The sequence below is a fragment of the Mixophyes fleayi genome, chromosome 6 (assembly GCF_038048845.1).
Source record: "Mixophyes fleayi isolate aMixFle1 chromosome 6, aMixFle1.hap1, whole genome shotgun sequence".
NCBI lineage: Eukaryota > Metazoa > Chordata > Amphibia > Anura > Limnodynastidae > Mixophyes > Mixophyes fleayi.
Genome location: NC_134407.1, coordinates 161,700,734 through 161,726,487, shown reverse-complemented (window position 1 = coordinate 161,726,487; position 25,754 = coordinate 161,700,734). Strand labels below are relative to the sequence as shown.

The window sequence follows — 25,754 nt, the reverse complement described above, 5'->3', positions numbered from 1 at the left end:
ACTAATGCCAGAACCTTGGTAAAAGCAACATATTCCATACAATGTGGACATGGTCTGCATTACTTTGAAGAATAGTTGTAGAGTTTATTTTATCTATTAAAATGTTATATTCTCATAGGGTCTTTCACCCAATTCCAAACCTTACCTAGCTTGTATAGTTTGTTAAACATACTTCTAGCATACACCTTAGATATGTAACATATACTCCCTCACCTTTGCATGAAAAGCTATTTGCACTGTAGAATTTAAGCCTACTGACTGACTCCATGTGGAAGCATGCATGTCTGCATATTTTATGTCTACTTTGAGCAGTGCAGTGTCTGATGGAGTTAAGGTTGGTTGATGGGAGTAACAAATTAAACATTAACATGTTTAAATACTATATAAATGTGAAGAAGTTCAGTCATTTTCTGGCATTGAAGGGTTTTATTGTAACATTGTCACTAGTGAAATAATAGATTATCTTTAATAAATATTGATGTCAGAGTGACAAGGATAACTTACTTTCACAACTGTTTATACAAATATTTGCAAGACTTGTGTATTCTATTGTTATAATGCTGCGCGGTAGAGTAAAATGTCATATGAATGTTAATGATTGTATACATTTTCACCTGAAGCCACCAAGCAGAGCCTTCTATAGTCCAAGTCCTGTCGCACCTGTACGTCCATCTCCTCACTGGACTTCGCAGCATTCCAGGCCTCCACGTAAGTACTTCAGTGCCCCAACATTTAACTAGAAATTCAGTTGTTTTTTTTGTTTGTTGGCTTACAAGTAAACGCTAAAGGCTCCAGCTTCAGAGTTCAAGTCTGGCCTCTCTTCACTACACAATACCAAATGACACCCACTAGGCACACATACGGTATACCACACCCTTTCATGATTGGCCTTCCGATCACTGGATATAATGCTTTTGTATTGGATTTTTTTAAATGTTAATTTTCAATAAAACTGTTTCGACTGATATCTGCAACCGCCATGTAATAGACATACTTAACTGGGTGGCTCAATAGTAGTAAATATGGCACTTGTCTCACAATGCTAAAGGATGTCTCGGCACAAAAACAAAAAGCTTTTACATCAATTTGTTGATATTAGAAAGTGACTTGTTTATGTGGTCATCCCGTATAATAAAGCATTAAACACTTTTTTTCTTTTTTTTTTTTACACATACGTGTGCTACCAATACAGTTATGAAGTGGAACTACATAATTAGGCTTTACTACAACTTCTAACTAGAAGAACTAATAAAAAGTGGTAATTTTATATATTAAATTCACGTTATAATTACCCTTTTCTTAGATGATCCTCCTAGAAAGCTGAGACCATTTCTATGTAATACATATCTTAAGTCCTGAATTTAATAATTGCATATGTTAAACTGTTTGAAATAGTTGAGTTTGAGACATGTGGTTATTCAAAAAGTACTGTAACAATACATTCTTTGTTTATAATTTTATGGATGTCTTTCAAATGCCTAATATATGGTCTAAAACCGTAAAACTTTCATACAACCAAAGTGTGACTCTTTTGATGTAAACATCATTAATGAATCACTACTTCACTTTTACAAAACAGATATGACACTTATGCTGATGAATGCAACTAGTCATCAAGAGTTGATTGTATAAACAGAATTTATTTTTTATTTTGTAGCTAATTAAATTTATTATAGTTTTAATATCCAACTTTTTCTATTTTACTTAGATAAGACATTCGCTAAGCGCTTTTATTTTTTTTATTGTATTTTGTCTCTGTTAGGGCTTACAGACCCATATTTGCGTGCAGCTAGCAATGCCTAGGTTATACAATTTTTCTTTAAGCAAAAATAGATTATTTATGTAATTCTTGGTGTCATAGGCATTTTCTTCTTGTATAGATCACCTCCAAGATCCAGTACATATTTAGGTCACAGCTGGACCACCTGAAGGTCCAAGCTTACTTGCAAATGCAACTGTTGTCATTACTTTATATACTAAGTTCCTTAAGCTGTCTCAATTAAATAAGAAAAATGAAAACTTTTGTATACAATGAATGTCTTTTCATAGCTGTAGGACTGGTATTGACTTCAGATTTGATCAACTATGTTTAATGTGTGTCTTTATAAAACTTTAACTGTGTAACTACAGAGTTTCATCCACCCACACCTATACTACGGACAGTTCCTCCCCGACGTATGACTTCTAACATTAGTACAATGAAGCAAGCTTCAACACAGGTGCCCCGGGTTGGACCCCAGAGTCAGCGAGTTGGTAAGAGATAGATAGTGATGGTTAAGCTATTTTAAAGTGACTTTCATTTTATTTTTTAAATATTTTTAATTATACTATATTTTCCAAAGCTCAAATGAGTTTACCACTTTGTTTTTATTAAATTCCAAATGTAGCTTTCTTTTTTGGGCCGTCTGAAAGTAAACACTAGTATAGTGTTTAAAACCTCTGTCCATTATTACTTAATGATTCCCTTGTCCATTATGCTTATTGTCACCGACAATGCTTTTCAGTGCAGGACTGGTAATCTCTAATATAGGGGCACTATCCCTGCGCTGACAGTCTTGTAGATGGTGGTTGTTTTAACTGGAAAACCCAAAAGTGCTGGTTTCTCTGTAGTTTGTCACCCCAGGCTAACTAGCTGTGGGTTTGACTATAAAATATAAGGTGTGTGATCTATGCTGTTTCAGCACTACTAGTCGTCTTAGTGAGACAGGATCAGCACTGTTAATAAAAAGCAGAAAAACAAATTAAAAAAAGGATTGTAATCAGCTGTAGCTAGCATGGACTGTTTATCACTGCAAAGGGAAAGTCACCCCTGCCCCCCACCCCAATCCAAAAGTAGAGGTTTCAAGAAGCATTTTATTATGCTGTCTTGCTATTGTGGAACTAAAAGGGCTTCTGCTTTGGCAAAAAAAAGTAGTTTGAGATAATTTACAGACTACATGTTTTTACTACTTTAGCACAGCCTAAAATAAGCATGTTGTTCTTATTTTACTGCAGCATTGAAAACTTGCTTCTAACTAGAGCCATACCTAGCTATATATAAAGTTATACACAATATAATCTGGAAAAAAAAACATTTTTACATTTATTTTGGTGATGGTGTCATTATAAATTTACATGGGTGTTGAATCTCTATGATTTCAGTTTTTGTTTTGCTCACATAAGATATCAGTCTGTTAAAAGAAGGAAATCATTTGAATGTCCCCTTATTATACTTGTTTATCTTCATTTGATTGTGGCATATAGAAATAAAGGAGTTGTTTCTAAGCAAAGCCTGTAACCCTGAAATAAATCTTTTCAACCTTGCCTGTACTTTCTGAAACCGGAAGCATTTTGTTTGTGAAAGCTTTTTAGAAAAGGTTCCATGTAATGGGCTTCAGAGGCTTTTTCCAGTATCTTTGATTGTGCATGTGCAGGCCTCACAAAAATATTACAATCCTCCATGGTGTTAATAACAGATCTTCAAGCAATTTAAATGTATTTATTTGCTTGTGCATGCCCATCTACAACTTTAACTTCAGATACACACTTTGGTGAAAAATACAGACACAAGCAAGAAAATAAAGCAATGTATTAAGTTCAAGCTGCTGGAGAACATGTACAAATCAATAACAAAGTTGTCTAAATTGAGAACTCTATTATACATGTAAATAAAAGAAAGTAGACTTGCCTTAATTCACATTGTGTTGTGTTGGTTCCATTATAGCTGTACAGTGCAAAGCTAAGTTTTCAGCAATTCAGCCTTCTAGATATCAAGGTGCCAGTGCATAAATGTACTATAGTCAGCTTCCAGGAAGACATCACCCTTCCAGACTTGAATAATAAGTATGAAAGCTCACATGCACACATACCAGAGTGCCAAAACACATGAAATCTCAGTCTCGCTAGGGATTGTGGAACACACTTTGCAGGACATAAAGGATCTTCACCACACGTGAATTTGAAGGCTTATCCACATGAATGAGATTAATGATCTGGTGTTTTTAAATTGTTATGCAGGTCAGTGTGGTTTTCTGTTTTCCATTGGACATCCTGCAATATTAACTGTTTCTTGATGGGGAAAATGGGCAAAAGTACACATTCCTGTCTCGTTTACAGTTTGACTAATTCGAGGTAGTTTATTTTTAGCTTGTTAGGATCTTCAAAAAGGTATTTTAAAAAGACACCAGTAAAATAACGGAAGCAGTATCACAGCCAGACATAGTGGTAGTGTTCTCTCCAGGACCTATTTCCTGAGCGAGGCCACCTGGCTGTTACTTGCCACGCCGCTGTAGGAATATCAAAGTTGCGCTGCGTCTGTGTAATTGTGACACACCAGAGATCCCTCCCACTCTCAATGTGTTACGATACACGATACAAGGCATATATTGGAAGACATCATAACGTCTGCAGAGTGTCAGAGATTGCAAACATGCACTGTTAATATGCATTGTGTAGTTTTTTCAGAACTTCTTCTTTCTGAGTTGTCCAGCACAGCTCCAGCTATCCAGCAGTTTTGTTTGTCCTATTATAATAAGCCCTGTGGTGAAGTGAGTTCTTCGCTTACTATGTTCATTCTCTAAAAATAATGAGGGGGAGGAGAAAGTGTAATTTTATTGGAGAATACCCAACGATGGTGAAGCAGTAATGAAAGAATGAAAGTTGATAATTGTACATATATATTTTTTTCTAGTTCAGAAAAGCCCTGGCGTTTAAGTGGAAAGGCTCTTATCCCCCCATCTACAAATTTCTGAAAATATAGGTGGACAATCCCAACACCAATGAGATCTTTGTTCTTGGTTTTTGAGATTAGAGTTGAGAATGTATGAAGCTTATGAACACCTATGCTCCTCCTACCCTTTGTCACATTGCAGTTGCTCTAATTTGTATTTGACTTATTTAACTTATCCTGTTCTCTGTTTAGCTTCTCTTGGGAAACACACTTTGTATTAACTCTTTTGAAGAAAGACCATAAATAAATTCAAAGTATTGAAGTCACTTTAGTACATTTATGCAGTAATATTATTCATGTCCTGTATTCTGTTTTGAATTTATATTCGAGTTTGATTAGACACAATTCTCAAGTAATAATGTCCCTTTTCTTTTCCCCCCTAGTAAATATTGGCACCCAGACAGCTGGTGCTCGGACCCAGGTTAACCCATCGGTTGTGCGCACAATGCCACAGTACAAATATTCCTGCTCAGTGAGGAATGTACAGCCAGTGGGGAGCACTGCCCACCTCCAACAGGCACTGTATTAAATCTGTTTTAATGTATATTCACACTACCTTATTTTACTTGTTCCAGTTTTCACAGACTGTACCTTGTGGGGGATACACTGCTATGTTGCAATCTAATGTTGCTGTTTCAAGGCAGTGGAGCTAATCAGTTTGTGGAGGCCTCTATTGTTTGGAAACCTGCTTATAATCCTTTTTAAGTGTTACCCTAGCTGGGCTTCTCGGTGAAATCTTACACAACAGATAGGTGGGAACTGTAGTGGGCATAAATTTACTGGATGTGTGTTATTTGTTTAGTGCCTACAGGCTTTTTATAATAAGGGTTATGTATATTCCATTGTTAAAGAATAAAATACCCTACATGCACTGACCAGATAGTAAATCTGTGTATGCCAGGCTCAGTGTGGAAAAGCTGCAGACAGGACTGCATTTTAAATGCGGCTAAAATATTGCTTACACATAACTGTATTATAGTCTATGCCACAGTTTATTTAACATGTATTTAACCATTTCAAAAGGCAGCACACACTCCCACTCAGTATTTTTTCTTATCAAACATTCAAGTAACCCCATCCTCATTATTTATTTTTATTGGTCTATATTAGAGAACCTATTTTCCACTGTGATCTTGTCAAGGTGTAAAACGAATAGGGGCATGTTCAATTGTTGGCGTTACTCAGAAAAGTAACGTGGCGTGCGCACTATTACCGTCATTACGGTAATAGTGTGCGCAATTACCGTTATTACGGTACCTTTAACTCTGGGGATCTGCGAGCTGAAATCCAGCTTAGAATTACCGTAATAACGGTAATATTTTTAACGCCGCGGGAAGCGCCAACAATTGAATATGCTCCATAGTGTCCCCTCAGCTTTGCAACAGTGTAGGGAGGCTTGCTAGGTGTCCTGTCATGGGTACTCCCCATACATCTATGGTGCACCTCACTTCTACCAAATGGGGTCTTCCATGTAGATGCTTCCACATTGCTTCCTCCTACCTTGCCCTCTATCACTACTTCCTCCATAAGAAATGTTTTTTGTTTTTTTTCATTAAATCCATAACTGACCTATGGTAGTCTAGTAAGGTCTGGTGAAAAATATTTTAATTTTCTACCATTGGAGGAGTATCTGATTGTTATTATTGTCATTGATTTGTAAGGCGCCACAGTAGTTGTAGCGCCAAACATTGAGGAAAACTGGGCATACATAAAACATAAAACGGACTTACAAGGTAGACAAATTGAAATACTGAAACCAGTAAAAAGTAGGGAGGGTCCTGCTCATGGATTAATATATTGTGCTGTGTTTATACTGTGCTGTAAGATATGTTTGTCATACCTTATCGTTATAGCCTTCCGGTCTCTTCATTTAAATCTAGTGTTTGATACCCCAGGATTTTTATGCTTTAAATCAGCTAAGTATTATTTGATCATATGTTAGTAGAAGATGCACTTGACACTGAATACATTTTAGATATTCTAAAATTTGTCAATTTTGTTTCCCAATGTCTAATTTTTGGATTTTATTCTCAGTAAAATTAAGGAAAAAATAGACTATCCCTAAACATATAGTCTAAAGTATTCTCAACTTTTTATTTTTGAGGAAGTACTGGACTAATCCTTTAGTAAAGTGACTTCCTTTTTTGAATGCACTAAAAAGAGAGCAGTGTCTTTTAAAAAAGACAGCTTGTCTATTAAAGGGAATGTTGTATAGGGACCATAAGAAACTATTCTCAGGAGCAAATCTTGAAACCGCAGCTGCCAGATTTCTTAAATATCTTCAAATATTATCAAATATCTTTTCTTCTTTACTGGTCCATGGCAGCCTTTACTATGGGTTAGCTTTCAGTTTGTTTACCTAGAGACAGGTCAAGCAAAAATGACACTCAGAGTATTTTTAAGCCATCTCCTCTGGTTATCTCAGCGGCGCTCTACAAGTGGGGTAAGCTGAATGCAGGTCATGGACCTGGGGACTGCTCCGTTGCTACCTTCGAGCAAGCGTTGATGAGCATGAAAAGTATTTTGAAAATCACACTTTGGAAGCACTGTAGCATGTGCACACAACATGCCATCATTGGGCCCCAGGAAGGAACTTGGAAGTGCTACAAAGAATGTTCCCTGTCTAAGTGTAGGCATGTGCATCACTACTAAAAATCAGAGTAGTCTCATGTCGAGAAGCAAAGTGAAACTTGAGTCCAATCATGAATTGCTGAAGAACACCCACTCCATTTAAGCCCCTAAGTTAGGGTTGTTTTACATACTCTATGGACAAAAGTATTTGGTCACACCAGTTAACTATTGAATTGAGGTGTTTCAATCAGACCCGTTGTCAGAGGTGTATAAAATCAAGCCCCTAGCCATGCAGTCTCGATTTGCAAACGTTTGTGATAGAAAATGGGTCGTTCTGAAGAGCTTAGTGACCTCTAGCATGGTACTGTGATAGGATGTTACCTTTGCAATAAGATATTCCATGGTCAACTGTAAGTGATATTATAAAGTGTAAGCACTTAGGAACAGCACCAACTCAGCCACGAAGCAGAAGACCACGTAAAATTACAGCGGGGTCAACGACTGCAAAGGTGCATGATAAGTCGCCAATGCTTTGCTGATTGCATAGCTGAAGAGTTACGATCTTCCACTGGTATTAATGTAAGCACAAAAACTGTGCTACGGGAGCTTAATGGAATGGGTTTCCATGGCCGAGCAGCTGCAAGCAAGCCTCACATCAGCAATGCCAAGCGTCGGATGGAGTGGTGTAAAGCACACCGACACTGAACTGTGGAGTGACGAATCACGCTTCTCCGTTTGACAGTTAGATGTGAGAGTCTAGGTTTGGCGGATGCCCAAAGAAAGTTGCCTGTCTGGCTGCATTATGCTAACTGTGAAGTTTGGTAGAGGAGGGATAACGGTATGGGGATGTTTGTCAGGGTTTAGGCTAAGCCCCTTATCTCCAGTAAAGGACAATCTTAATGTTTCAGCATAGCAAGTCATTTTGGACAATGTTATGCTTCCAACTTTGTGGCAACAGTTTGGGAAACGCCTTTTTCTATTCCAACATGACTGTGCCCTAGTGCACAAAACAAGAACTACAAAGATATGGTTTGATGAGTTCAGTGTGTAAGAAATTGACTGGCCCGCACAGAGCCCTGACCTTAACCCCATTAAACACCTTTGAGATGAACTGGAACGGAGATAGCGAGCCAGCCTTCTTGTCCAACATCAGTGTCTGACCTCATATATGCTCTACAGAATGAATGGGCATAAACTCCCACAGAAACACTCCAACATCTTGTGGAAAGCCTTCCAGGATGAGTACTAATACACAAAGGAAGCACTTGTAAGAGGGAAACACATTGGATTGATACTGTACTTTTTATTTAACACTTCAAAAATGAAACAAAATTTCCACACCAATAGGCGCCACAGAAAAAATAAAAATATATGAAAAAAATACACTTATCACAGTATTAAATCGGGAACAATTATGTCCATATGTCCATGAACTTCCAGTTTCTCTAGAAGATATTCATCAAGATGACTTTATTTGATGTTCAAAATCTGAAACGTGAAGAGAAGGTAAAGCAAAAAAATCCCATAGTGCATATTCCTTCACTTATTTTATTGTATATCATTACCATAAAAGAAACTTTAAAATATTGCATTTATGTTACAAAAAAAATCCTTGAACAGGCAAACAATGGCCGCCTACCAGATAAAGCCAGTATTCTGCGCATGTATTGAAAGGTCTCTCAGATCAGGATCAGCTTGGAGGAAGAATTCCTTGCAAGGTGAAGATGGTGCAGCCAAAGTGAACAATTCCAAGGTCTTTACCAACGCGTTTCGACCCACCTGGGGTCTTTATCAAGGCATAAATAAAAACTCAATCTGATCTCATTTTTATAGTGTCATACAGGACCAGACAGCAAATCAAAAACAATGTATGTCATTAGGTCTCATAACATCATCTTTTTTTACATATATACATGTATAACAATAATAAATATATAAGTATTATTAAAATTTTCATATACATAAAACAAATAGAAAAAACAATTATATACAATAATGAATGTCTGTCGTGATCTTTCTCGACTAAAAATAGATGTAAATGCATTATATCTTCAAACAAAATACTTCTTTTTATGACTATCTAGTCTCCCAAGTCTTACCTTAAATCATCAAACCAGAAAGTTGCAGAAAATTACTATAAACTCCTGAAATGACTATCGTAATTCACTATCGGATCATGTGGTCGGGAATCGCCTGATGGGTCACATGACTGCACTTCTAGTGAATCAGGTACTCGCTGACACCGCTGATTTAGAGACTGCATATCAGTAGGAACGGCACGGGATTTGCAGCGCTTAACAGATGAGAACTAAGTGCCGGCATCACAGTTGTGATAAGACTGATCTGAACTTTCAGCAACTTCAGGCACCAGTTTAACTGGTTGTTGCCTCACAAATGTGGTAGGAGCAGGACCAGTGAAAGCAGCGCGGCAAGATTTGCATTAACTTTCTTTCATCTTTTTCTGACACTGTGCTTATATTTGGATTAAGGAGTCATCATGGGCTAAGAAGAGTCATTCTCTGGATGAGAAGTATTTATATCCCACTCAAGTACTGTGTCCTTGAGATCCGCAGAGGAAACTAATTCTGAATAAGGTACTTTTGTTAAATACATTGGTTGTCAGTTTAGACAGTGTTATCAGTATGGGATTGGTCAACTTCCATCTATCTGGAATAAGATAAAGCAATAGCTATTAATTTATTGATCACTAACTTCTGGAACACGGAACTCTCACCTGTCTATTCTGTAGACTTGCATGCAATTGTCATTTACCATTGGACTGTATATGGTTATATATATATATGCTGGTTTCCATTACTTTTATGTTCAAGTTTGCTTCTGGCCAGGAGCAGTGAAATTGTTTATTGATTTGAATTGCTCACTATTAGTGTACCAGAATTCTCTATACTATAAACTGAACTGATTTACATTATAGCACCTGGAGATTGTTCTGTGTATTAGTATCCACTTTTGGTAGGTTTTAGATTTCCCTACTCTTCTCCTTCTTGGCTGATTTACACATACCTATTTGAGGGTAGCGCAGATAATATCCTTTGCTATACTACATTTGTACATTCCAGAAAGAGTGGAAGCTGTTATTGCTGCAAAAGGGGGGGACCAATTCCATATTAAAGTATATGTATTTGAATACAATGTCATTACAGTCTCTGTTGGTGCAATGGTCAAGCGTCCCAATACTTGTGTCCATTATAGTGTATATTCATGCAAAGGTATTTTACATTAGTTAGTAATTGTGTATTCATTCTACAGCACTCTTGTAGAGACTGGAGAAAGGAAAAACAAAACACAAAAGCTGTGTGCAGCTTGTGATGAGACATTTATGGTAGAATCTGAAGAAGTGTCCAAAATCTAGGGACAACTCAGCCTCTTGAGCAATTTAGTGAACTTATTGCATGGAGGAAGGAATCATTTGTAATTAAGGAAGATTTGTCTACTTTGCAAGGAGTTAACCACATCTCTTAACAGATATAGATATGGAATATAGATACTCTGTCAATGGAGTGGAATTATCCAGGAATATTGGAACATTCTTCTAGTGAGGAATCAGGAAAAATAAAGGAGACACCTAGGCTGCTCAGACATGATGGTGTATCAGACTCCATAATCTGTGCACACCTACAAGATAGGAAAAATAATTGTTCTACTGTAGAATATGGAAAAGATGTGTCTTGTTGCGAGTCTAAAGTTAATCCAACTGCAGTGACTGTTACAAACACCTTAGCCACATTAAAAGTATGTAATGTAAGAAATCCATACCCTTGGTGAGTCCAAGTGTCGTCAATAATTCTTACGGAATAGCAAATTAGCTTTGTAAGAGCAAATACATTTTTCCAGGCCATAAAAATGTGGCCCAGTGGGACCTTAATTTAGTCAATATGCTAATGTATGACCCATTTGAAACTGCTTCTAGAAGTACTGGTGAAATGGATGACTTTAAAAGTGTTAATTTTGTTACAAGCACTACGGTGCATGGAACCGTTTCTGAATATGTATTCGGATAGCGTGGTGTTGAGTGACAGTCCTGCTATTCTATCAAAAATAGGATCTACATTTTACATCAATCAAGAAGTAGTGCCACCAACTTTCTTTTCACAATCTAAAGATCAGACAAAAAAAAAACCTGTTCTCTAAATTTGGTCAGAGCCATTTCTATATTGTCTAGAACACAGCAGTTCAACAAAATGGAACTTTTTAAGTTATGTGCAGGCTATCAAAAAGTGTATGTTCCTTCTAAACAAACTATGTACAGATGGATCAAAGATGTGATTGTACAGGCATACAATAAGAATGGGCAGCCAGTACCTGAAATACTGAAAGCCCATTCAACAAGAACATATCTACATCTTGGGCAAAAAAAGGTCTTAGGCTTCTGTGACGTAGTTGTGCAAAGCAGTAGGATGGACATCCTTCCATACCTTTTTCAAGTCCTTGTCACCTTGTTGTGTTGGGAGATTCTCAATTTGGCAGACATGTCAGTAAGCCTCTGAATAAACTTTATGCAGCAATATACTGGCTATTGATTTTGATTTCCACCCAGGTTGTATATGTTTGTTTCTGAAGATAGCTTCGGAGTTAAAAGACATGGCAGAAAAGGAGGAGCTGGTTTATATCCTTTCTGAGTGGGACCTTTTTGTTTGACGTGTGTTTAGCTAAAAAAAAAAAAAAAAAAAGTAAAGGCTGCCATGGAGTATTTGGAAGAAAAGAAATTAATAAGATAGTTCACATTTTAACATCATCCCTATGTCTCTTGGCCATGATTATTTTCGGTCTGCATGTAAGCAGTTCAGATAAGGAGACTGGAAACATTTATTGGTCAATTTGAAATTATAGCAAGGCTGAATAAACGCTTTGACTTGCCTGCCACAAGTGGTGACTGAACAACGAAACCTAGAAAATAAAAACTCCTAACACCTATTTGGATGACGTTATAAAGACAACATCATAGTCTAGCAGTCACTTACACAGATCTTTGAATACTGTCCAACAGTTTAGAAACCTAACAGACTTCCAAGAGCTCTATAAAATTTTCAGATTCTACCAGTTTCTTTGGACTCCACCTTGGAAGATATCAAGGACAAGTGTTTTTCTCCTAAATGACCGTCTCAAAATTGCGCAAGTAACAATGTCAGTCCTCAGGACAAACCCTGTAATATCAGGTCATTGTCTTCACCTGCTTGGCCTAATGGATGTTTATTTGGAGGCACTTCCCTTTTTCATGTTATCATTTTCATCAGTTACAAAAAATATTCCTAGATTAAGTACATGGATTTCTTTCAGCCAATTTCAGCAACAACAACTCTCAACAGTCAAAATTGGTGGCAGAGTCCTGCAAACCTAAAAGGAATTATAGACTCAAACTAGGGTGCTCTATGCAATTCCCAACATTTTGACAGTTTGTGTGTGCTGTCCTAGAATGCTAAAAATGCATCTTCAAACAAACCTTCAGAAAAAGCAAGGTGACCATTTTTTTCAGCACTGAGGTGACATGTAGATTGATGAACTACAGATTTCTTTTGCCAAATACCACATCAACAACAAACTGTAGGTATCCTATTGGGAAGTAACTATAGGTAGCATAAACCATAGATGGTACAACATCTAAAACAAATCCCTATAGTGGCTTCAAGCAAATAACTGAAAAAATATATATCCGATAAATGTAACAGGAAAGACATACCCCTTTAAACAAGAAAAAAATCAAACCAGTAGTACTATGACAGAAATAATGTCCAATCTTAATCAAACAAACAAAAATTAGCCTGAGGGCCTCCATCACCCCAGCCCTAATGCTGCCTTTTACAGAAGTCACCTGTACTCCGTGCAGGAGACTGCAGCCTGCACAGTACACTATGCTGTCGGGCAGCGCTGACAGCTTAATCCGCAGAGAACCTAATGACAGGTGTTGCGGTTGTGTCCCCCCTAAACAAGGAGCATTTCCGTACCAGAAGCAGTCACAGCAGATCTCCAATTCAACGGATTCAAGTACAGTGGTGGTCACAGCAAAAGGAACAGAGTCTGCTGGCCAGAGACTTCCTGTTCCTCCATGATCTGTATAGGAAGGGTACGTCTTCCATCTTCCCTTTTATGGCGCTCTTCCTCAGCGGATACACCATTTTACAGACGGTCTGCTCTGTATCTCTCCCCTGTTGTGCTCCACTGGAACTGGAATGATTTCCTTCAGGCCCATCCTAATCTTAAACTTAACCCTCAACAAATGGATGCGAGTCCTGGGCTTCAGGATGAAATCACTGTGGTCTGTCTTCATGGGCATAGAACCAGGACAGTTCCTTGCTTCTCTGGACATAAAGGATACTTACATCCACGTTCCCATTTGGCAAGGGCATCCGTGTCTCCTCTGCTTTGTTGTACGGGGCGCACATTACCAGTTCAGGGCATTGCCATTTGACCTGGCTACCGCCGCAATGGTCTTTAACATGATGGTGGTCATGGCGGGCCATCTCCGCTCCCAGGGAATAACAGTTGTCCTTTATCTGGACGTCTTACTGTTGTAGGCACCGTCCTACCAAATTCTGATTCTCCATCTGCATTTCACAATGTCCTTCTTGGAAGCACATGGCTGGATAATCAACCTGCCAAAGTCCTTCTTGACGCCAGCTCAGAGCATGCGCTTTTTAGGTCACGACTTCAACACCAAGTGCCAGCTAGTCTTTCTCCCAGAGGGCAAGTTCCATTGTTGGACACCATGGTCTCAGTTTTCGAGCCAATGTCCTGTGCACAATTCCACTGCAGATATTTCACAGGGAACTGCTGCGAAAGTGGTTAAATTCACCTGCACAAACAAATGATCAAGTTATCTGCGACACTCCGCCAGTTTCTCTCATGGTGGCTGAACCAGTCGCATCTAACCATGGGTTGCTCCTTCCAGGCGTTTGAGTGGACGCTGGTGACCACAGACGCCAGTTTCAGGGTCGGGAGGGGTCTTTGCCACTCTCCGGTTCCATGGACTCTGGAAACCCCAGGAAGAGGTACTTTCCATAAATGTGCTGGAGCTTCGAGTATTTTAAAGTGCTTGTCCAGGCCCAAAGGTTTTTGGTGGGCAAGCCACCGAGGGCCCAGTCTTTCAATGCGACAGCAGTGGCCTACCGGATCCATCCACCCGTTGCTCCATGATCACTAAGGAAACATCCAAGATTGTCTTAGGCGGAATGTAACATTCCGGTGATATCCGTCTTTATTCCAAGGGTAGAAAACTGGGAGACTAGTCGCAACAGGGTCCATTCAGGAGAATGGTCCCTGCACAAGGAGTTGTTAGACTTTTTAGTTCAGTGTTTGGGTAGGCTAGACAAAGATCTCATGGTGTCCTGTCTGAACTTCAATGCCCCTCTGTTTTGCATGAAATTCCTGGTTCCCACCGCAGAATTCGTGGATGCCATGATGATTCCGTGGCAGTTTCATCTGCTCTACCTCTTTACTCTGTTCTTCAAGATTCCGAGGGTGCTCAAGAAGTTAGAGAGAACATATGGTTCCAGATGTGCCAGGCTTGGTACTCTAGCCTTCTAGGTATAGCTGTGGGTCCTTCCTTCTGGCTGGCTTTCCATCCCGACCTCTTTGTGCAAGGACCTCTTCACTGCCACTCGTTAGATCGGCTGGCTTTGACGATGTGGCCTCTGAGACCCTGATCCTTCATGCTTGCGGATTCTCTCCCTCAGTTATGAAAAATATGATTAAGGCCATGAAACCTTCATATGCTTCAAATTACTATCTGGTGTGGAAGCCATATATTCTCTGGTACGAAGGGCTCAATTTTTACACTTCTCTATTTAACCTGTCCAGGTTGCTCTCCTTTCTTCAGGCAGGTCTTGAAAAAGGTCTGCGCTTATCCACCTTGAGGCTGCAAATATCAGCACTGTCAGTCTTCATCTAGCGTAAGTTATCCGGTATTACGAAAGATCAGACTTTTTTGCAAGGTGGTTCATCCTCCTTCTGTACACCAGGTTGAGCCATGGGACCTTCATTTGATACTTAAGGCCTAGGTCAAAAAATCATTTGAACCTTTGGAATCTGTGGATTTTGGGTATCTCACCTGAAAGGTGATTTTCTTACTGGCGGTTTCTTCAGCATGCTGAGTTTCTGAGTTGGGGGGAGTTGTTTGCTGAAAATATCTAAAGCTTTTCGTCAATAACAATCAACTTCATCAGAGGGCAAATTGTCAATGCAGTCTCGTGGCATTAATTAATTGAATAATTCTTTTAGCTGTCTGGTGGCATATGTTCAGTGACAGAACTCCTTTACTTCGGAGTGAACAAATATTCTAATCAGATTTTTTTTTTTATTGAGGGTTGAGAAGACCGGTTTTCATGGTTAGTTTTGTGTCCACCCCATTCATTGAGCTTTCTGAAACATTTTAAGTCATATTAAAGAAAACTCTTTTCCCTTGCTAATATAATCAGGAAACCAAAACAAATGATCAAGCGCCTCCATTCCCAGAGTAGTCAACACTGACCATTGCTCATCCTGTTAAGAGCATAGGCCCAGAGAAATATACATATTAAGAAAGAATTCATAGAAAGTAATTTTAAAATTTGTCACACAAGCCAATCTGTATTTTGGATAACACCACAGTAGTGGCTTATATCAACAAGTAAGGGGTTCAATTAGTTGTCTGGGGCTTCATGCAGTTTCAAATATCCTAGAATGGGCAGAGGCTCACATCTGGTCTTTCAATCTTGCGAACTATGCAATTGACTATCACCTCCCAAAGTTCCTCTTTCGTTCATCTGATAGTCTGAAAGCTCCAACAGAAGAGGGCTGTGGCTTCCAATAGGAAATTCACACCGGACACTAATAAACCGGTTTAGCAACTAGAAAAGCAAACTTTATTTTCAGCTGAAGATCAGCTGCCCTGGTCGAGAGTGCTGTAAGCCCAGAGGGAACCACTGCACCTGCCAAAGAATAGGCCTGCTGGATTGCCATCTTGTTCCAGCAGGAGATTGACTGAGAGCAGGCACCATATTTATTCCTTATTATTTAAGGACAGACAGGTCATCTGAGAAACCAACTTATCAGTAGTGTATAGATCCGCAGACTATTCACCACATCCAAGGACTGAAGCTTGACTTTCTTGAGCAAGAGGAAAACTGCTCAGGTCCAGTTGTAGTCCAATTAGTTGGCCCTGAATTCCAGAATATTGATTGTTAAAATGGACTCCTGCGGAAACTATGTACAAGATGAATGAAAACTAGTGCATAATCCAGAAGATGGGCATTCATAGTATCTGAGAAAATCTCCCACCAGAAGAGGGGGTGGGTGGGGGGTTTTCATCATCCACTTCAGGGAGGTAGCATGATGGGACTCTTGGGGTGTTTATGAAATCTGTTCTGCAAATGGAGACATTAATTGCAATCTATTATACATTAAACATTGTTTTTAGTGATACAACATTTAGATTCTACCACCATCATAAAGTTTTGTATGGTAGTGCATTGGTTAGTTAGATGTCATATTAGGATGTAATGTGATCGATCCTGAGTATCTGGGTTTTGTGTTTGTTATCTTCTCCCTTTCTGGTCCAATGAGGGCTGTCCCTGGAAAAGGCAGCATACACAGGGACATTTTGGAAGTATTGTCTGCTGACCAAAATTTGAGCCAGAGGATTGTGCACACCACTACCAAATTGACTGATGATCTGGCAGAAAGTTTGTCAGTTTCAAGGACCGTGTGCCTGGTGTAGGAGGATATGTCCATAATAACAGAGTAACTCTTTATATCGCCTTAAGATTGTGTAATTGAGGGTTCCCAACTGGGGATAAGTCCATCAATTACACATTTCGCCGGGAAAAGGGTAAAGGACTCCAAAATGAAATGAGGTGCAAAAACGGTTTTGGTGTCTTTGTTTTCTTTGTTTTTTTTTTTTGTTTTTGTTAATCTGCTCATTCCATGACACTAATCTCATTAAAGAGCTGCACTGGGGGCAAAAAAGACAACTTGGCAATGGGATCGCTTTCTAAAAAGGTAGTGTGGGGTAGACGATGCAAGTCCAGTGTTCAGTACCACTTTGATTAGACTGTTAACAGAATCGATTGCAGGGAGGGGCTTCCAAATTGTCTAAAAAACCATTCTAGTCATCTTCCATGGTTTTCCCACATTTATTACTCAAAGTAGGTTTCACCAACTTGTCAGTAGGGAAAAGGTGTCTGTAGGCCTTATTTACTTTGATTCATAAGGTATCTGCCATATAAGATGGTATTGGGTGATAGGTGATGGCAAGCAGGCTTAACTGCTATATGTGCTCTCATCACAAACCAAACAATGATTTCCTCCATAGGCATAAGTATACCAGTTCCATTTCTAGTCTTTGGAATATTCACAACTTTCAAAAGAATCTTCACATTAAGTAGACTGGCACAATGTTTCTAAATCCACCAGAGACATTCTATTAAATGTCTCACTTTGAAGTCAGAAGACAGCAGTTGTGCTCCAAAATATTAGATGTGAAGAGGCTCTCGCTCTCTCTTTCGCTCTCTTTCGCTCTCGCTCTCTTTTGCTCTCGCTCGCTCTCTTTCTCTCGCGCTCGCTCGCTCTCTCTCGCGCTCGCTCTCTCTCGCGCTCGCTCGCTCTCGCGCTCGCTCGCTCTCGCGCTCGCTCTCTCGCTCGCTCGCTCTCTCTCGCGCTCGCTCTCTCTCGCGCTCGCTCTCTCTCGCTCTCTCTCGCGCTCGCTCTCTCGCGCTCGCTCTCTCGCGCTCGCTCTCTCGCGCTCGCTCTCTCGCGCTCGCGCTCTCGCGCTCGCGCTCTCACGCTCGCGCTCTTTTGCTCGCTCTCGCTCTCTTTCGCTCGCGCTCGCTCTCTTTCGCTCGCGCTCGCTCTCTTTCGCTCGCGCTCGCTCCCTTTCGCTCGCTCTCTTTCGCTCGCTCCCTTTCGCTCGCTCTCTTTCGCTCGCGCTCGCTCTTTTGCTCGCTCCCTTTCGCTCGCGCTCGCTCCCTTTCGCTCGCTCTCTTTCGCTCGCTCCCTTTCGCTCGCTCTCTTTCGCTCGCGCTCGCTCTTTTGCTCGCTCCCTTTCGCTCGCGCTCGCTCTTTTGCTCGCTCCCTTTCGCTCGCGCTCGCTCTTTCGCTCGCTCCCTTTCGCTCGCGCTCGCTCTCTTTCGCTCGCTCCCTTTCGCTCGCTCTCTTTCGCTCGCGCTCGCTCTCTTTCGCTCGCTCTCTTTCGCTCGCTCTCTTTCGCTCGCTCTCTTTCGCTCGCTCTCTTTCGCTCGCTCGCTCTCTCTCGCTCGCGCTCTTTCGCTCGCGCTCGCTCTCTTTCGCTCGCGCTCGCTCTCTTTCGCCTCGCTCTCTTTCGCTCGCGCTCGCTCTCTTTCGCTCGCGCTCGCTCTCTTTCGCTCGCGCTCGCTCTCTTTCGCTCGCGCTCGCTCTTTCGCTCGTGCTCTCTTTCGCTCGCGCTCGCTCTTTCGCTCGCTCCCTTTCGCTCGCGCTCGCTCTTTCGCTCGCTCCCTTTCGCTCGCGCTCGCTCTTTCGCTCGCTCCCTTTCGCTCGCGCTCGCTCTTTCGCTCGCTCCCTTTCGCTCGCGCTCGCTCTTTCGCTCGCTCCCTTTCGCTCGCGCTCGCTCTTTCGCTCGCTCCCTTTCGCTCGCGCTCGCTCTTTCGCTCGCTCCCTTTCGCTCGCGCTCGCTCTTTCGCTCGCTCCCTTTCGCTCGCGCTCGCTCTTTCGCTCGCTCCCTTTCGCTCGCGCTCGCTCTTTCGCTCGCTCCCTTTCGCTCGCGCTCGCTCTTTCGCTCGCTCCCTTTCGCTCGCGCTCGCTCTTTCGCTCGCTCCCTTTCGCTCGCGCTCCCTTTCGCTCGCTCCCTTTCGCTCGCTCCCTTTCGCTCGCGCTCGCTCTTTCGCTCGCGCTCGCTCTTTCGCTCGCTCCCTTTCGCTCGCTCCCTTTCGCTCGCTCCCTTTCGCTCGCTCCCTTTCGCTCGCTCCCTTTCGCTCGCTCCCTTTCGCTCGCTCCCTTTCGCTCGCTCCCTTTCGCTCGCTCCCTTTCGCTCGCTCCCTTTCGCTCGCTCCCTTTCGCTCGCTCCCTTTCGCTCGCTCCCTTTCGCTCGCTCCCTTTCGCTCGCTCCCTTTCGCTCGCTCCCTTTCGCTCGCGCTCGCTCCCTTTCGCGCGCTCCCTTTCGCGCGCTCTCTCTCTCTCTTTCGCTCGCTCCCGCTCTCTTTCGCTCGCTCCCGCTCTCTTTCGCTCGCTCCCGCTCTCTTTCGCTCGCTCTCGCTCGCGCTCGCTCTCTGTCGCTCGCGCTCGCTCTCTTTCGCGCACTCTCTTTCGCGCGCTCGCTCTCTTTCGCGCACTCTCTTTCGCGCGCTCGCTCCCGTGCTTGCTCTCGCGCGCTCGCTCCCTTTCTCAGACAAAAACATTTGTCTGAGAAAAGTAAAGAATGGGGATTTTCTGCCTGTTGTGGCAACTTGAATCAATATAGAGGCTGGAAGAACTGGAGATAATCTGTAGAATCCTGTAGACTGAAGCAGCGTTGATAGCTAAGGAGCTTCTGTTATAATTATGCTCCTGCTATTGGTCATCACTTCACTTGTTTGATCAAGCGCCCATCTAGCTGGAGTGTTCAGGGTTCGCCCTGTGGAAAGTTGTGCTCTTTTGTTTCATATAGCTGTTACTGTTCCTGGTACCCACTACCTTGGTAGACACATACAAGCAGTTCAGCTAGTCTCTGATTTGGAACATACTGAGGTCACCAGAATGACTGGATTGGCTTACTCTTACACACTGTTGGGGATGGATTTTGCAGCCTTTTTTTATTTTATTTTTTTAGAGCTACTCACCCACCAGATACTCAGACTGCAAGTTTCAGCTGTGTTCATGTGTGTGTGTGTATGTGTGAAAATATATAAATAATAATAAAAAATAAATATATATATATATATATATATATATATATATTAACCCGTGCATGATACTCATGCATTCTAGCCAAATCAAGCTACTTAAGGTTTTAAAAAGGTTCTTGTCATGCATTTGGGCCATAGCCCAGGCCTCCTCAGGGGAAGAGCGTTACTACCCGATGCAAGCGCCCTTTTTTAACGTGGTTTTGTCCACATGTCACCACCTCATCATTTTTCTCCATCACCTCATCCTTCATCTTTATCGCCACATCTATCCAGACACAGGGATCTCTCTCAGAGGTCCTGAGTATCACACTCCTTTTGCTCTGTCACCCCCGGCAACCACCAACCACTCCCCACTGTCACCCCCGGCAACCACCAACCACTCCCCACTGTCACCCCCGGCAACCACCAACCACTCCCAACTGTCACTTCTCCTTCAAGAAATATATACATACAAGTTAACCCATGCATTCTAGTCAAATCAAGCTACTTAAGGTTTTAAAAAGGTTCTTGTCATGCATTTGGGCCATAGCCCAGGCCTCCTCAGGGGAAGAGCGTTACTTCCCGACGCAAGTGCCCTTTTTAATGTGTGTTCATGAGGTAAAATTACCTCACGAAAATGAGTTTGAGCCCTCAACTCGTAAATTTAGCCTTTACTACCCCTCCCACGGGCGGAAGGGGGGATGATGAAAGTTAACTGACTTCACTATTCTAATTTTTTGGGTCAAATAATGTCAGTATACCAAATTTCAGGTCAATTGGATGAGCCCTTTCTGAGAAAATAGTTTTTTCCACACACATACACACACACACACACACTCTAACTCACGCCGCTAGGCTTTTACTTTTATATATTAGATAATGCTAAGAATTTAGTAGGTCAGTGTATAACTCCGCCCAGCAGGTGGCGCTGCAGCTTGGTTTATTTTTTCCCACACGCCACTAGGCTTTTATATTATAGATATAATATATATATATCTATCATATAATATAATTTTATAGACAATGTACTGTGAATTTGCAAATGTGTTTTTAAAATTGTGCTTTCATAGTACATGTAGCAGCAGTAACATTTACAGTCTGCAAATTTCATAATTGCTAATTTTTCTTTGCCGACAGGTCATAGAACCTGCAGTGCTAATGCAAGGACAGGAACCACTCACTGCATCCATGCTTGCAGCTGCCCCACCACAAGAGCAAAAACAAATGCTTGGTATGTGCAGTTATCAATCTTTATTTGTGTACTCTATTTAAAAGAAAACATTACAAGACTATCACAGGAACGCACAAGTGTATTTATATTACAGAAATTAGTATTTGGGGGACTTCTTTACAATGTTGCATCCGTTCTTTCAATATAATCCTTTCGCTTGGATCTTATGTTGGCTGTGCAGGCACCTGAGAGAAGTGCAGATCGTCTGGGGACGTACCAGCAATGTTCTTAGGATTCTACAATAATTGCCATTCTAATGTATGTTTGGTTTGTAACAGGTGAACGGATTTACCCTCTGATACACGGAATGCATTCAACCCTTGCTGGCAAAATAACTGGCATGCTGTTGGAGATAGATAATTCTGAACTACTACACATGCTGGAATCTCCAGAGTCCCTTCACTCAAAGGTATTTACAAAAAAATATATATATATATATATATATATATATATATATATATATATATATATATATATATATTAGTCTATACCAGTATCTTCAACATTCGCCAATATAAATCTTTCCAAAAGAGTTGAATCGGTAGGAAACCCATATATGTATCGTCCATTCTCTGCACAGCTGTAGCAAATCCCCAGCAGAGATCTGCGATGAAATCAAAATCTTTTTGTGTAAAATAATGTGGCATCATGCTCCAATTTTGTAGTTTGTCTACTGGCATTTGAAATCAAGCTTTCATGAATAGAGAGGGAAAAATTGAGCTGACCAGAAATACTGATTGTGGCTCCACATAAAGGGAGCCATGTTGGTCTGATAGGAAAATGGAGTGCATCCACGAATGTACGTGTAACTGTCTACTTAATAGTTCTATGATATGCTTAAGGGGATTTCTGTTCAGAAATATATACAGATTTGGTAACGTTAACTTGTTAATCCAATTATACGAACACTGGCTTGCAGTCACAAGGTAGGGAAGAGTGCCTGAGACGGTCCACCATTAACATGTAGAAGGTTTAAACTACAACTTGGAATAATCCATCTTCTTTGTATATTTAGTTGCTGAACAACATGTCTTGTTTAGACTGTTTTGGGGAAACTTGATTATTATATCTTACCCTTACCCATTCTAACATTGTCCCATACACAAATAATATACATAGGCATGTATAATTACGCAGATTAGAGGCTGATGGTTCCCAGCCCTTCATAAACCCTGGGTTGACCTGGAACATGCCCTACATTCTTCCTTCCATATAGCGGATCTGATTTGGTTTCCTAAATCACTGACACCACACTCGCCCAATTTCCCCATCCTCCAATCTCAGTTTGAGACAGGACTGCTGGTTCCTTCCGACTAGAAATCTCCCTCTATATAGTGTTTCTAGACTTACCCCTGACCTTAATCTATCCAGCTGCTCGTCTGGAGGGCTCACCTCTCTTCCATACATGTTTGGCACTGAAGGTCTCTGCTCCTTTGCGCAGCTGCAGGAAAAAAAATGGCATCCCATCTAAGGATTTTTATAAGTACCTGTGGTTGTCATTTGATCATTGACCTTCACAACCATGACTGCCCTACAGGCTTATCCCCGCCTCTGATATATGCTAAAGTTACCAGGGATGATAATAGAGGGAGAATCACTTTCTGGTACCAACAATTGACCAGTCCCTCAAACATGCTACCCCAGTGCATATGGGAGTCAGACCTAAATTTGTCTCTTCTCCGCACAATGGGGATATATTTACTGTAACCTTTCTATAATGTTCAAGTGCACTAATCATGAAAATGCTGCTGAAACTTCTCTATAGGACCTATCTTACCCCAGCTCGATTGCAGAAGATGTGGTCTGACCTTTCTAAGTTTTGTTGGTGCAATTGTGGTGCCATGGGCAACATCTTCCTTACATGTCCTGCTCTCCAGCCTCTCTTGCTAGAGGTCTTTTGACATAGCATGGAAAGTCAATTCAATATCATTAGCCCTGTCTCCTCTTGTTGCCCTTTTTCATCTATACTCAGACCAACTGCCAAAAACACAAACATATATGAGGACATAGCCTTATAGCTGCCAGAGCAGCTATCACAGAGTTATGGAAACATCCCTCTCCTCCCACTATTCTCAAAATTATATTCAAAATACAATTTAGTTTTGAAATGGAGATGGCCGGTGCCCTTTCTTCTATGCCTTCATTCTTTCCCATAGTTAAATAGATGAACTGACATGAGTTTGTTACTGATTTTGAAGGCTCTGCTCCTACGTCCATCAGTTTCTTTTGACCCTTCCCTTCCTAACCTGCTCCACTCTATGTACTCCTTCATTTGCAAGGGATTGAAGAAGAAAATCTCACTTGCCAGTGCTCCTTTGATCTTACAAATCATTTAGTGTCTATAATAATCTGAGCAGGAGGTCTCTTTACTGCTCAGGGCAGGATTTTTTATACTGTTTGTTGTGTTTTCAAGATACAAATGCCAATATATTGTCTTTTATAGCTCCAAACTCATTCTGCCTATTTTACAGTGCAATACTCACCCCGCTACTATATTTGCTTTCTGTACTCATCATCACCCTTTATTTATATAGCGCCACTGATTGCACAGCGCTGTACAGAGAACTCGTTCACATCAGTCCCTGCCCCATTGGTGCTTACAGTCTAAATTCCCTAACACACACACACACACACACACACACACACACACACACACACACACACACACACACACACACACACACACACACACACACACACGGGTCAATTTTGATAGCAGTCAATTAACCTACCATTATGTTTTTGGAGTGTGGGAGGAAACCGGAGCACCCGGAGGAAACCCACGCAAACACGGGGAGAACATACAAACTCCACTACTCATAACAGCATATTCTGTTTTCTCATTTCACAACCTGTTCTGTTAGATCCCACACCCCTCCCCCACATCAATCCTAGCATAAAGTGGAATATTTAATACCTTTTCTCACTAGAGACATCATTTTTCATAGTTTAAACGTGTAGTAGACATTTAAAATCTTAAAAACCCTCAACTGAGCCACCCTTACTGTCCAACTAAAATCTCTTCTTTCACTGATCTCTTAATTATTTGCATGCCTGATTTACGGCAGACTGACATGTTTTCTTGCTTCTTTTTCATGTCCGTACACATCTCAGGCCGGATCCAATCCTCCCTCCAACCCTGCTGCTAAATTAAAGAATCAAAAGACAAATTCTCCCGATACTTTTGACATTTCAGCAGAGTTTGACACATTTTACCACTTCTTTCTTTCCCTACCCCTCTAGTCTCTTGGATTCTATGAAACTGTTATATATATATTTTTTTTTTCCTTCTTTCCTTACCAGGCATTCGGTGTCTTTAAAACTTAATCTACCTTATCCCACACTCTGTAGACATGTCTCAGAAGTAATTTTTTTAGGCGATATCACTTTCTTTCAGTTCTACTGGTCTTCCTGTGAGTTTCTCTATTGTATGTATGCATATTATACATAACCTTGTCTCCACTAACTACTGTTATCAAGTGTTTCAGACTGCGTAATCATCCATTTCCTGTTCTTCAGATTTGTATACAAACACTAAAACATGACTTACTACTGCTAGTGTTTTCCTTTTCAATTTGCTGCTCATCTGTCTGAAATGTCTCTGAATGTTAGTAGTACAATTCTACCCACATCTCTATACCAGCTACTTTGGATCACTTTCATCTTTGATAATTCTATATTTGTTTCTCCTCGCTGTTCTTTTCTTGTGCTGCAATACTTTTATTGTGTGGTAAATATTTCTCCAAAAAATAAATTTGTGCTGGCTTAAGTCAGGTTAAAATGTGAGCGCTTATTAGCAGATCTGGGCACATTGCCTACATTTCTAATCCAGTCTTCAGACATTCCCAATAACCTGCCAGCAATCATTCAACCTATAACTAACCTCTGTATTCATTATCTTGTCACACAATCCTACCATGGGGAGCCAGCATATTTTTGGTGAAATGTAATCCTTTTACAATTTAAATAGGTGCTTTTTAAATTAAATGTCCAAAACAGACCCCAAGTATATATTTTGCAAATAGAACTCCTATTCAGTTTTAATTTGCTATAACAAATAGTTACATTCTCTAACACATTGTTTCTCAACTCCAGTCCTCAGGACCCCTAACAGTGCATGTTTTCCGTATCTCCTTGCTTAAGCACAGGTGTAATCATTACTGACTGACACATTCTAACAGATCCACAGGTGGTATAATTATTTCCCTTGTCACCTGGAAGCATGCACTGTTAGGGGTCCTGAGGACTGGAGTTGAGAAACACTGCTCTAGCAGGATGTATCTCGAACTTGTATTTACTGCAGCATCTTCATCTTGGGAGTGTTAGTGTATGTAGTTTTGTCAACGACTGGCTCACATAACATCGCAATCTCAACTTTTTGAATTTTGAACCAAGGACATTAGCATTTTGTGTT

At 41.0% G+C, this 25,754-nt stretch overlaps 1 protein-coding gene across 2 annotated transcripts in view; it reads left to right on the top strand.

The window, feature by feature from the left end:
* PABPC1L (poly(A) binding protein cytoplasmic 1 like) overlaps window positions 1-25,754 on the top strand; it is a 115,662-nt gene that overhangs the window by 79,970 nt on the left and 9,938 nt on the right. For both annotated transcript variants that reach the window (XM_075176952.1, XM_075176951.1), the window contains exons 10-14: window positions 621-708; window positions 2,131-2,253; window positions 5,092-5,225; window positions 21,247-21,340; window positions 21,619-21,749. In XM_075176952.1, the coding sequence (XP_075033053.1) occupies window positions 621-708; window positions 2,131-2,253; window positions 5,092-5,225; window positions 21,247-21,340; window positions 21,619-21,749 (570 nt within the window). The remainder of the gene's footprint in view (window positions 1-620; window positions 709-2,130; window positions 2,254-5,091; window positions 5,226-21,246; window positions 21,341-21,618; window positions 21,750-25,754) is intronic.